This window comes from Hydra vulgaris, chromosome 14, assembly GCF_038396675.1.
Source record: "Hydra vulgaris chromosome 14, alternate assembly HydraT2T_AEP".
Classification (NCBI taxonomy): Eukaryota; Metazoa; Cnidaria; class Hydrozoa; order Anthoathecata; family Hydridae; genus Hydra; species Hydra vulgaris.
Genome location: NC_088933.1, coordinates 20,416,539 through 20,431,285, shown reverse-complemented (window position 1 = coordinate 20,431,285; position 14,747 = coordinate 20,416,539). Strand labels below are relative to the sequence as shown.

Genomic DNA, 14,747 nt, shown 5'->3' with positions numbered 1-14,747 from the left:
TTTATTCATCTGTGTATTTGTAACAGCTAATGCATGTTCTCCATTAAAATCTGAATGTGATAATTCAATACTAACTCCAGTCTTTTCACTTATTACTTTTTCAATTTTTTCAATTGTCCTTCTGAAAGATGTATTTTAACATTAGTATAATTTGTCATTTTATTATAAGATTATTTTTTTTCTCTTATGTGAAATCTAATAGAAATTTTTTCACCTCTTAAATTAATTTGAATTAATCTTGATCACCTATTGTATTTACTAATGTTGAAATCGAATCTAACAATACACGTTGATATATTAAATTAATCGGTTCTTGAACAATTTTATATCCAGGACCGACATTTGGAAAAAATGAATATATAATTTTTTGTGTTTTTCCATCAACATATGAATCTTCTACTATACTAGATGTAACGTGTATAGTATTCACTTTTAATATTTTCACAATACTTTCAGATTCATAATAACCTGTTGAATATATTTGATAACTAAAACCTAAAATAGTCCTAATTGAGTTTGTAGTTGTAAAATCTACTTTATATCCTGTCTGAATATTTAAAGTTGAACGTAATGTATTGTTATTAGCTCCAATTGTTATAGCTGGAACTCCTGATATTACATCACCGTTTTTAATTAAAAATAATTCATCAATCTCATATGCTTCTACTGGAAGTAGAACATCAAACCAAGTCACCCCATTATCAGGACTGAATCTAAAATTGTTATTTGATAAATCAATATTTAGAAAACTATAATATGTCTCTAAACCAACTAGAGCCATTTCATATTGTTTATTCTTATCCAGTTTAATACTATAATTAAATTTAGTTATTATTTCACTACTGTTTTCGTTTACATATATGCAAGGCATTTTTATATATTAAAAAATTTATTTATCAAGAATCCTTAAAAATTCAAAGAATTTTCTATAGATCTTAAGGATCTTTAAAATAGTCAGATGTAATATAAAAATTATCAAATCCACTTCAATACTTTCCATCATCTTTTTTAGAAGATAAATCTATTACAACAAATCCATGCTTTTTCTTCCATGCAGTTCTACATAACTTTTTAAACTCATCCTCTGACATATCACTCGATACATGATCTTTATAAATATGATTTAAATTCTTTGAATCTTGTGGAAATAAACAAATAAAATTTGCATTTTCTCTTATAGTCTGTCTAGGCAAAATAAAATAATTTTGTGCAAGATAGAAACAATCTACATTACTATGCCTCCCTCTTATATAATACTTCTCACATTTATTTTGCTTTGGCAGTTGCAAATCATCAAATACCATTGAATTATTATTATTAGCATCGAGATCTTCAGGATCTGGTACATCATCTGCTGTCTCAAAAAATTTGCACTCCATATCAACTTTACTATTTTTCTCATTAAACGTTTTTGAAACTTCTTCAATAACTTCTTCAGGATTTTCTATTTTGTCCTGATACTTAAACAAATTAAGAATAACTTTTTTTGGTAATTTTTCTTCAAAAGATCTTTTTAATATTTTGTATTCAGGCTGAAATAGAGATTTTCCAAAAACTTGTAAATTATTATAATCTAACCAACCAGGTCTTAAATGTAAATTTAATAATAAAGTAGTTTTTCCACAACCTGACTTTCCAACAATAATTCCTCTTATACTTTAAGGTAACAACTTACTATTATTTCGTTTATTTCTTTTTACGTTCCATAATAAATCGAAAACATCCATTTTTATATATAATTATTTTTTATATATAAAATAATGTACTGTGTCAAATGCAAAAAAAATACAAATACACTAAATCAACAAAACTTTGTCAGCAAAAACAATAGAAATATAATTCGCGGAACTTGCGACATTTGCGGAACAACAAAAACTCAATTTGTCAGATCCGAAGGATCCACTAAGAAAGGAGGAGACTTAGTCAACTCTATTAATTCAATAACTAAAAAAGTAAAATTACCATGGGCAAAATTCCCAGGTGAGATGCACTTACCTGGAATGAACTTTGCTGGTCCTGGTATCAATTTAAATGAGAGACTCACTTCTACTGACGCATATAAAGAATGGAGTAAACCTATAGATAGAGTTGATAGTGCTGCTTATCATCATGATCTCGCATATCAACATTTTACAGATACTGCAAATAGAAACTTAGTCGACAGAATAATGATTGAAGAAATGGACGCTATAAAAAATCCAACTACACGCGAAAAAATTGAAAGAGGCATTATAAAACCTATCATCGCTTCTAAAGCAAAGTTTGGACTCGGTCTGAAGCTCCATGCAAAGTCGGTATTCAAAAAAACTACAATCAATCAGCAAAAAAGTCAAAGAAAAAAATGTGAAATGGTCTGACGAACTTGCGAACGAACTTCATAGACCCATTATAAAACATTTCAGAAAAAAAAAAGTAATTGCAAATGGAATCGATGAAATATGGGCTGCTGATTTAGTCGACATGCAATCTTTCTCTAAATTTAACAACGGTATAAAATACTTACTCATGGTAATAGATGTATTTTCAAAGTATGGATGGGTTGTTCCATTAAAGAATAAAACTGGAGTTGATGTTGAAAATGCTTAAATGAAATTTTTAAAGAACGAAAGTGCCAAAAATTATGGGTAGATAAAGGTCGAGAATTTTATAATAACCATGTTAAAGCTCTATGTGTTGAGTTATACAATGAAAGAGAAAATGTTCAAATACTTTTCAGCTAATTCTACTAGAAAATATATTGACGTCTTAAATGAAATGGTAAATAAATACAACAACACAAAACATTCTTCAATTAAAATGACACCAGTTAAAGCTAGTGATGAAAAGAATAAGAATATTGTTTGGTTAAACTTGAACGGAAATGCACGATCAGAGTCTGTAAGACCAAAGTTTTCAATTAATGATAGAGTCAGGATAACTAAAAAGAAGACAACATTTGAAAAAGGATACACACCAAGATGGACAGAAGAAGTTCTTACTATATCACAAATTCAGTACATAGATCCTCCAACTTATAAAATAACTGACAAAAATGGTGAAGAAATACAAGGAACTTTTTATGAACAAGAACTGCAAAAAACGAATCAAAAAATACTTAGAATTGAAAAAGTGATTCGCAAACTCAAAAATAAATCACTAGTAAAGTGGTATGGATATCCTGAATCGTTTAACTCATGGGTTGACAATAAAGAATTGATAGATCTTTCAGATCCAAAAGAAGTAGGTTCTTCGAACCCATGCAGAGTAAGTCTGAAAGACTCATAAAAGTTGTGGTCAATTGGACATCTTAAAATATATATAAAATTGTGGCTGGATAAATGGTCGAAAATAAAAATGGTCCAGAACATACATTTCTCTACTACTTTTATTTTGTAGATTAGTTCTGGACCATCCATACACACAAACCACCAGTAATCTGCAAGCATAGCCTCATTTAAACGACCCTGATATCTGAAATAACTTAGTGAAACCCATATTCATCACTAACAGCTCCATAACTGAGGGGGGGGGGAGAAGCCCAGGTGTGAGTGGAGGAAATAAATCTTGAGGAACAAGTTACATCCAAGTTGATGGTATTTTTCCAAAAGTAACGTTACCAATTGAATGTAATTATCATTTCTTTTGTTGCCTAAAAATCCACAAATTACTCCCTTAAGAGCTTCCAAGTTTCTTTTTCTTGTCCCTTCAAAACTTCGCCAAATGCAGGATCCTTTATAAGTTGATGTACTTGTGGCCCAACAAAAATATCCTCTTGAATGTTTGCATCACTTATTTTTGAAAATTTATTTTTTAAATACCTAAAAAAAGCCTGTCCTTATTTGTTCATACCTTTGACAAAAATTTTCATTAAACCCAATTTAATATGTAATGGTGGAAGAAGAACATCTTTTGGATCCACGAGTGGTTCAGCAATAACATTTTTTTCATCTGTGTTGAGATTTCTAGCAGTCCAGTCTTCTTTTTTATAATGTGAACAAATATCTAAAAAAAATCTACTGTCCCAAATACACAAAAAGCAGCAGTATTTAGTATACCTTAATTGCATTTCTTAAAGTATAGCAATGACTTTTAGATCACCACAAATTTTCCATTTGTGTTCATTGTAATTAATTGTGTTGAGGAGAACTTTCATTTTTATATAAGTCTCATGTTTATATGCAGTTGACATGAAACATGCAGTTTCATGTCAACTGCATGGCCAATAGGAATAGAAGGAAGACGGTTTCCATTGTGCAGTAATACAGTTTTCAAACTTAGCTTAGATGAGTCTATGAATAATCTCCATTCAGTTGGATCATAGTTTAAATCAAGAAAATACATTAATCTAAAGACGTCAATGCAAATAACAAGATTATTTTTCTTCTCAAAAAAAAAAAAGCAGATTCTGCTGCCGTTTTCTGTAATGTGAAACCTTGACATCAAACTGGAGAAGATTCCACTGCTTTAGTCTTGACCCTAGAAGATCTGCCTTTTTCTGTGACAAGTCCAGATCTCGAACAAGATCACTTAAATTTGCTTGACTCAATCTGTGTGACACATCATCTGTTAACACAAAATCAGGACGATTTGATGCAGAAGGCTTGTTTTCTTCTATTTCTACTTCATTTTCTGCTTCTAACTCACAACTTTGTGGTGGAGTAGAAACTGGTAAACTATCCGAATACGGAATAGATCGAATGGCAGATTTTAGATTCGGATATTTAACTGTTCCTATTTTCTTCATTGATAAACCTTCCTTAATGGATGGGGTCGAGCAGAAATAGCAGTCATCTGTATGGTTTTTAGGCTCCTTCCATACCATAGGAACAGCAAAAGCCAAAGATCTTTTTTTATTTTTCAATCATTCTCTTAGTGTAAGTGAACAAGAGCTACAGCATATATGTGAAGCCCAAGACTTATCCTGGTCCCCTACCTTCATATCGAAGTAATGCTGGTAAGCAGATGTGTCATTGTTCTTTTCTGTGAGGAAAATGTTATTTCACTACAAATGTAACAAAAATTGTCCACTAAATTTACAAATTTCATTTTCATGTTGATTTGTCAAATTTTACACGAGTAAATGAAAAAAAAAAAATAGATTAGACCAGAAACTTTAGCAAACACACATAACTAATATCACAAGTTTTAAAAACGAATAAAACATTATGGATAGTCAAAAACAAAACAAAATTTTTTTTCAAAAAATGAAAATTTACTCACACACTAAAAAATAAAGGTATAAATTTTTAGTTAAGGTAGGATATGTGATATACCCTTAGTAAGGTATAATTTTCTACCTTATAAGGTAGAAAATTATACCTTTAAGTTAGAAAATTGTATGACAAATAATTGTTTTTAATATAATTTTCTACCCTAAAAGGTAGAAAATTATACCTTACTAAGGGTATATCACATATCCTACCCTAAGGTAGAAATTTCTACCTTTTTTTTTTAGTGTGCAACGTGGGAGCAATGAGTTAGTAAAATATTTTCTTTACTATTTTTTATTATTTTATCTAAATTTATATTCATCAATAAAATTCAAATTTCATGCAACAATCTTTTATTTTTCAAAAATTATAACTATATAAAATTCTAACCCCCTCAATTTGAGGGGCTGTAAACTTTGCAGGCTCATAAAAAATAAACATTAAAAGGTTATTGCATGAAATTTGAAACTTGTTGATGAATATAAATTTAGATAAAATAATAAAAAATAGCAAAGAAAATATTTTACTAACTCATTGCTCCCACGTTGAGGGCTGGGTGAGCCTAAAAATTAAGGGTTTTTTGCTCCCAAGCTCCAATCACCACAATTCTTTGCAAAAGATTCTTATTTGACATAAGCATGAACATACAAAAATTTAAAGTTTCACAATGTCTATAAGTGCCAAAACTCAAACATCTAAAAATCCAGTGTACACCTCTGAGTTAATAAAATTACACAAAGCCACAGACACAACCAAAGCAATCAGGCATTATATTGAGGGCAGCACTCCCAGAAATTGCTGCCTTGTAGGATACGCCTTTTTAGGCAAAGGCTAGGAGATGCCAACTCCGATTTAAAAAACCCCCTGCATTGGGGCTCTTGGTTGAGTAAAGGCTAGAGATGGTGTCTCGATTAAAAATACTCATCTTGGGCAGATGTTAAATGCACCCAGCTACTGTCTTGTAGAAGGCCTCCTAGGCAAAGACTTAAGGGGTAAACAGATTCTATCTGTTGACCAGCCTCGCACCCCTTCTTCATCTATTAGGCTGGCGCAGACGTATTTTTAATACATTGTTTCCAGTTTAGGATGTTGAATGCTGGATCTTCTTGACTCAATGCATGGGTTTTACTTGTGTCTCTGTTTTTATGACTAGGCAACTCATTCTATTATCTCCTAATAAGGATACAGCTCTAAAACTCAGTTTTATGGTTCTGAGGCCGGCTGGTAGTCAGGTTTCCCGAACTCTGTGGTAGCTCTCAGAGAGGCTGATTCCATCAACAGCTAAAAAATATCAAAGTATCAACAGTGCCATGTTGCGCATGGATGGTGTCCCTGTTTGTACTTTTGGTGTGCATTGCGGAGGCCATATTGGAGCCCTTTGTTACGGCTTAGGTTTTATTAGTAGTAATGACGCAATTGCTTGGGCTATTAAACGGTGTTCTGAGTACTATCTATGCTTTGAGTCAAGTTCTTCAATCTAATTTAAAAATGAATAAAGTACCAAAAACTATAAAACACAAAAAACCATCATCATCATCAAGTTCTCTATACCTATCATTCACTAATATTCGTGGTCTTCAAAGTAACTTTTCTTCTGTTGAGTCTTATCTTTTGCAAAGTTCGCTAGACCTACTTGCTCTTTGTGAGACTAATTTGAGTTCGGCTGTCTCATCGTGCGATCTTAGTGTTGATGGTTATCCTTTAATTCGTAAAGACTTCAATAGTCACATGCTTGGCCTGGGCATTTACATTCGTAAGAATTCACCTATTTTTCGTGAAACTATGTTTGAATCCACAGACTTTTCTTTCACGTGCTTTCGTTTAGCACCACTTCACTCTATTGCCTTTCTCTTTGTTCTATATTGCTCTCCTTCATCTCAAGACTGCACTCATTTTGACGCTATTTCTGATCATATTGACCAAGCCCTCTCTCTTTATCCATCAACTAATATAGTTGTTGTCGGTGACTTTAATGCTCACCACTCTGAATGGCTTGGCTCTTGTTTCAGTGACTCTGCAGGCATTAAAGCCCACAACTTTTGCCTTTCTCAATCCCTAACTCAAATAGTCAACTTTCCAACTCGCTTTCCTGACAACCCGAATCATCTACCTTCTCTACACGACTTATTTCTTGTTTCTGATCCTAGTCAGTGCTCAGTTTCTCCACATTCACCCTTAGGTGCTTCTGATCACTGTTTGATCTCTCTAAAACTAATATCTCATTCTTCTTCATCACCTGAATCCCCCTATTATCGAACCTCTTACAACTACAGTAAAGCTGACTGGGATTCTTTCCGTGATTTTCTTTGTGATGACTCTTGGGTAGAAATCTTTCGTCTTCCTGTCGACAAATGTGCTTCTTACATAACTTTGTGGATTCAGGCTGGCATGGAATCTTTTGTTCCCTCTCAACGATTTCAGGTCAAGCCTCACTCTCCTCCATGGTTTTCCTCACACTGTGCTGCTGCGATTGCCAATCGAAACCGTTACTTCCGTATTTATCAGCAAAACAATTCTCCAGAAAACAGACGTCTGTTTATTACTGCTAGAAACAATTGTAAAAAGGTTTTGTCTAACGTCAAAACCCGCTATTCTCAGGTCATGAAAATCTTGTATCTCATCTCGAAAATTAGGCTCTCGTGACTTCTGGAGAATCTTTAATAGTATCAATAATAAGGGCAAATCTATAATTCCACCTCTCTTGTATGGTTCAGACTTTGTCATCTCACCTAAAGACAAAGCCGAATTGTTTGCTAAAAACTTTTCATCAATACCATCTCTTGATTCCACTAGATGCGTTCTACCTGATATTGCCAACTTACAGGTTGATCCATTGCTTGACATAAATATCACTCCAGCATCTGTATCTAAAGTGATTTCCTGTCTAGACTCTTCTACAGCTTGTGGCCCGGACAACATACCTGTTATTGTCTTGCAGAAGTGTTCTCCGGAGCTGTCGTCTATACTCTCAAAACTATTCAATAAGTGCTTATCAGAGTCTTGTTTTCCAGCCTGCTGGAAAGCGGCATTGTTATCCCTATCTTCAAAAATTCTGGAGAGAGATCTGATTTGTCTATATCCCATGTCTATTGTCTATTGTCCCATTGTCTATTGTCCCATAAGTCTTCTTCCTATCATAAGCAAGGTTTTTGAATCTTTAATTAACAAACACTTAATTTCTCATCTTGAATCTAATAACTTACTTTCTGACCATCAATATGGATTTCGATCTTCTCGTTCAACAACTGGTTTGCCAACAGTAATAACTGACAGGTTTTATCGTGCATTAGATGAAGGTGGCGAGGTTAAGGCCATCGCTCTTGACATTTCAAAAGCTTTTGATAAAGTTTGGCATGCTGGTCTTCTCCATAAGCTTATGGTGTATCCGGCAACATCTTTAAGATCATTAAATCCTTTCTTTCCAATCGTAGCATAAAAGTTGTCCTCGATGGACAACACTCTTCTTCTTATTATTGTAACTTCAGGGGTTCCTCAAGGTTCTATCCTTGGCCCTATACTCTTTTTAATTTACATTAACGATCTTCCAGATATTCTAACATCTAAGGTGGCATTGTTTGCTGATGATACTACCATTTATTCTTGTCGTGATAAGAAACCAACACCCTCTGATTGCTTGGAGGGGGCATTTGAGCTTGAAAAGGATCTCACTTCTGCTACAGCATGGGGCTCACAGTGGCTGGAACTTTAATTCAGATAAAACTCAGTTTTTTTCAGCCAATCGTTATTGCAATAATTTAGATCTTCCTAAATTTATGAACGGTGATGTACTCGATGAGTCACCTACTCTTCATCTTCTAGGATTAACTCTTACTTCCAATCTTTCTTGGAAACCATATATCAAATCTGTTTCAAAATTAGCATCTGCTAAGGTTGCATCTCTTTATCGACCTCAACACTTTTTTACTCCGGATTCTATTCTCTATCTCTATAAATCCGTCCTTGTGTGGAATACTGTTGCCATATCTATGGCGAATCTTCTAATGATGTCCTTTCTCTTTTTGACAATGTGCAAAAATGCATTGTAAACATAGTTGGACCTGCTCTTGCAGCCAACCTCCAACCATCATCACATCATTGTAATGTTGCTTCTTTTTCTCTTTTCTACAAATACTATAATGGGCACTGCTTTAAAGAGCTATCGTCTCTTGTGCCATCTACTAAAATTCATTCTCTTGTTACTCGTCATTCAGTTAAGTGTCATCCTTTTTCTGTGACTGTTCCTAAGTGCTCCAAAAACGCTTATTCGTCTAGTTTTTTTCCTCGGGCATCAGCTCTTTGGAACTCGCTTCCTTCATCTTGCTTTCCTGATTCATATAATTTGCAATCTTTTAAGTCGTCCGTCAATCGTTTTCTTGCTCTACAATCTTCATCTTTTCTCTTTCAGTAACTTCCAACTTTAATTAGTGGCTGCTTGCAGCCTTGTTGGAAGCGAAGATGTTTAAAAAAAAAAAAAAAAAACGTAAATTCCATAACAAGCATGAAACATGTTATACAAAACCTTCCACATATTGTTCTATCTGATGGAATCCAAATCATCCTGCAAGAACAGTACAGTTTTAATTTAAATTCCTTTGGAGAGCATCTACAGCTTGCATTATTTGTAAGTGGAAAAGGAGCTATTTAATTATTTATTTAACAGGAAAGGATTTCTTAACTTTCTGTGATTAAACCAAATATCTTTTATCGGATACCTGTTTTGTGATAAAATAAATTCAATAAACGCTATTGAAACAAACCACAATCAATACCACCATCTTGTTGCTGCACTGAGATTCTCTCAGTACAGCAACATATATATGCATCTGATCTAAATCTGAAGATATTCCTCTTAAATTACCAGATCTTAAAATTAATAACACTTTTATTAAAAGAGAATCATTCATAAATTTTTTAGGAGTAAAATTGGATGAAAATTTACAGTGGTATTCACATATAAATAGTATTGAAAAAAAAATCTCAAAAAATATTGCAATGATGTTTGGGGCTAAACCTTTTCTAAATATATCATCCCTGAAAAAATTGTATTTTGCCTTTATCCATAGTTTTTTGTCTTATTGTAATATTGTGTAGGGTAGTACTAACCATACAAAGCTAAAGAAACTCTACAATAAACAAAAACATGCGTGCAGAATAATATTTGGAGCCGACAGAAGTGTTCTTTGCGAACCACCTCTACGTGTGCTCGGTGTTTTAAATGTGTATAAACTTAATTTACACCAAGTTTTATTATTTATGTTTAAAACAAAAAATGGATTATCTCCAAAAATATTTCAATCTTATTTTAATATAATTAACCATAAATACTCAACAAAGTTTTCAGATAACAATTTTATTGTTCCAAAATATAAATTAAAATTAACTTACTATTCAATTAAATACCGCGGACCAAATCTGTGGAAAAAGTTTCCAGATATTGTTAACAATAAACAGACTACATTAGAGCAATTTAAGGACGAATCAAAACGATTATTATTATTCATGGATATATCCAACTTTATTTTAAACTAAAAATAATCATATAAAAAATAGATTTAATTGTATCAGTGATTAATATAAATTAATACAAAATATTTAAAATAAAAAAAAATATATATATAATATCACTGATGATGCTAATAATTTATCTAGTAATTATATTAATTATGAAATTTCATTTCTTGTTGTCTCTTATCCTCAAGTAATTTTATTTTTTTGACTTTTTTATTTTTTATTAATATATTTGTTAAACATTTTAGCAATTGTTTTCTACACTTCTTATAAAAAAAACAAAAAAAAACTATTTTTTGTTTCTAATTATATTAGTTATATTTCAGTTTTCATTTCTATTTGTTATTTTATATATATTTTTACGTTACGGTAATGCAGATTTTTTTTAAATGGGGCTCGGCGATAAGGCTGAATACGCCTTCTTCTTGCTCCAGCAAATAGTTTATATAAATGTATTTGCAATGTAAACATTTTTAAACGGCAAAATAAATAATTACAAAAAAAAAAAACAAAAAAAAAAAAGCAATAAAAACAATATCACTATTAAACACCTGCCCAATGAAAATTGACTTCAACGGCGTAGTCTAACAATATCACTATTAAACACCTGCCCAATGAAAATTGACTTCAACGGCGTAGTCTAACAATATCACTATTAAACACCTGCCCAATGAAAATTGACTTCAACGGCGTAGTCTAACAATATTACTATTAAACACCTGCCCAATGAAAATTGACTTCAACGGCGTAGTCTAACAATATCACTATTAAACACCTGCCCAATGAAAATTGACTTCAACGGCGTAGTCTAACAATACTTGCAAAAATGCCGTAAAAGAGCAGACCTTATTGAGCAATTAAAAATCACTCTTCAACACGAACTTTTTCTTTCAAACAGTAAAGCCAAGTTTTTTGAGAAGGCATAGACTAGAACGCCAGCTAGTAAGAAATTGTGAAGAACAGCATAAATTTTTTCAAATAGAGTTGTTGTCCCATGTAATACGCTTTCCCGAGCAGCAGTAAACGCTCCATCAATAAATGTTTTCAAAGACAGCATGACAAATTAACTTTTACAAACTATTTCTGCTTTGCCTGAAGCGTCTGTGTTTTTATTTTCGTCAGCATAAAGGGCCCTGGTGTAACACCTCATCATCGACTATAAATATATTTAATTTTTTTATTTTATTTTATCACTGAATAAAATAAAAATAAAAATTGGTTATATTATCAGATGCAGAAGTTTTGTCAATTTAATGAAGATCATAATCTGTATCAAATTTTCATGGTGGATTGGTAGGGCCGTAGTTGTTTAATGAAATCTGTCGAAGGCGTGCTGAGGACAAAAATGATTAAAGTTATTTAAAAAGAAACCAAAATGACAATCGCTTTTTTATGAAAAAAAATACTTAAAAATGTTTAAATTTTGGATTGTCAAATTCTGTATAGTGAATAATATAAATTTATTATTTTTAAACAATTTTATCATAATAGTTTTGAATTTTGAAATTTGTGGAAGAGTTTAAAACTTCATTTTGAGCTCTATTGCAAATATAGTGCAGTTTTATTTTATTTCAAAATAGTTTTTATTCAATTAATTGTCAATACACTTTTAAGACAGTTGTCAAAATGATTGTCAAACTCAAAACGTGGTGGTGACAGTTGCTACGTTGCTAACAATAGTTGTTACTCATGATTGTCTCAAAGAAAAAAGAGACGAAAACAATTGAAAACGAATATTTATAATATGTTTTTTATTCTAAAAGGTTATATATGATCTGTATATTTTATTCTTTAAACTGATTATGTCGCAATTAATGTCGTAGTTAATGCCGTAAATAATGAGTATATATGGCGTATATATTATAAGCTAAATATGTTTAATCACTTATAGTTTTTAGTGATAAATATGAGGAAAATATTTTATATATGGGAACTTAAACACTCATATGGAGAACCATATGGGTGTTGCAAGTTCATTTTCATTGTAAGTAAAAGAAAAATAATGAATAATAAAACATGGCCATAGTCTCATCCGGAGTTGATAATGCCGCCCGGCGGCAAAGTAACTTTCTTCCGAAAGGCCGACTTTTTAGGGAGACGGAGCTGTTAGCGGTGGCCTCTAATTCAATTTTTAGTGGCAAAATGTTTTTTCTTCCGCCTCCAGAAGCTTCTTCCCTTCTATTGGCGGCCGCAGCCAAAGTTATTTTTTGGAGACAAAATGTTTTAGAGGCCGACACCGTATGGGAGGCGGAAGCCATTGGTGGCCGTCTCCAGAAAAAAATATGGAGATAGAACCATTTGGAGGCCGCCTCCAATAACTTCCAACTGGCTGTGGTCGCCAATATTTGCTTCCCGCCGGCGGATGTAATGAAAAATAATTGCTCGTTTGCTGTACAGCAACTAAATATTAACTAGAAACAAATGTTAAATATTTGACATCAAGTTCCATTTTATATCATTATTTGCAAAAGTTTTGAGTATTTAAAAAAATTCTAATTTTTTTGTTAAACTAATAAATAAAGCAGAATAAATTAGTAGTTTTTTTATTCAAAACAAAAGTTAAAAGTTGGAGATTTTACTTCTATACCATTGGCGAATAAACCTTTATCCATATATATATATATATATATATATATATATATATATATATATATATATATATATATATATATATATATATATATATATATATATATATATATATATATATATATATATATATATATATATATATATATATATATATATATTAAGTATTTAAATTGACTTATTTTGGTCAAAGTTTTTTAGAACAAGTCGACATGCTAAAATTTTTATCTATTTTATCATTTGCAATAACGTTAAATACTTATTTCTAATAATTGGATATTGTAAAAGTTATTGAAAAAATTTCTGCTAATGTTTTTTTAAAATTTGCGACCACGCTGTATTACATTCATAGTTTTGCCAAATTACAACAACAACAACAAAATTTATAAATTTAAAATATATATAAATGTATATATATATATATATATATATATATATATATATATATATATATATATATATATATATATATATATATATATATATATATATATATATACATATATATATATATATATATATATATATATATATATATATATATATATATATATATATATATATATATATAATAATGCTTATATTAGTATATATATATATACTTTTATAAGCATTATTTATATTTTACTCATCTACTTTTACACGTTTTAAAGTTTTAAGCGATTAAAAGTTTAAAACGTTTACAAGTTAAAACTTTATTTGATAGTCCTAGAAAAACAACCACTCTGACAAAATTATAATTTTTTTTCAAAAAAATTTTTAAATAGTAAATAAATTATATAAAATGAACTTTTGATGTCAAATATTTAACATTTGTTCTCAGTTAATCTTTTAATTGCTCGTTAACTTAAAGACAAACGTGCAATTATTTTTCGTTACAATTTTCGCAAAAACTTTCGCCTCCAATTTGGCGGCCGCAGCCAGGTGGGAGGCAGAAGTTATTGGAGGCGGCCTCCAAATGGTTTTGCCTCCAAAATTTCTTCTAGAAGCGGCCGCCATTGGCTTTCATTTCTCTCTTTTGGCATTGGCCTCCAAAACATTTTGCCTCCAAAAAAAATTCTGACTGCGGACGCCAACAGAAAGGCGGAAACCACTGGAGGTGGAATAAAGAAAATTTTTCCGCTAAAAATTATTCGGGAGGCAGCCGCCTCTGCGGAAGAAAAGTGGAATCGAGAATATTTATGCCGTTTATCAGCTTTGTTGCAAACCATTCAATAGAATACTTCTTATTTTTATTGTAAAATATTCTGCAAGACTCAAACTAATAACTCTTTGACTTTTCCTTGTTTTTTCAAAACTGGCTTTTTTTTCCTTATTACTTACATTTTACTATGTATGTACTCATTATTAGAAGTTTTATCTCAAAGTTTTATGTAAAATAGAGATAAAACAAACAAACAATGAAAAACAATATAAAATTTTCAAATGGTTTTTATTTATGAAAAAAACCAATTTATATAA

The 14,747-nt window shown here is 31.2% G+C and overlaps 1 protein-coding gene across 1 annotated transcript; it reads left to right on the top strand.

The window, feature by feature from the left end:
- Positions 1–2,685: 2,685 nt before the first annotated feature.
- Positions 2,686–3,264, top strand: LOC136090965 (uncharacterized). Its single transcript, XM_065817944.1, has one exon. The coding sequence runs from the start codon at positions 2,686–2,688 to the stop codon at positions 3,262–3,264; it is 579 nt and encodes a 192-aa protein (XP_065674016.1).
- The last annotated feature ends 11,483 nt before the right edge of the window (positions 3,265–14,747 follow it).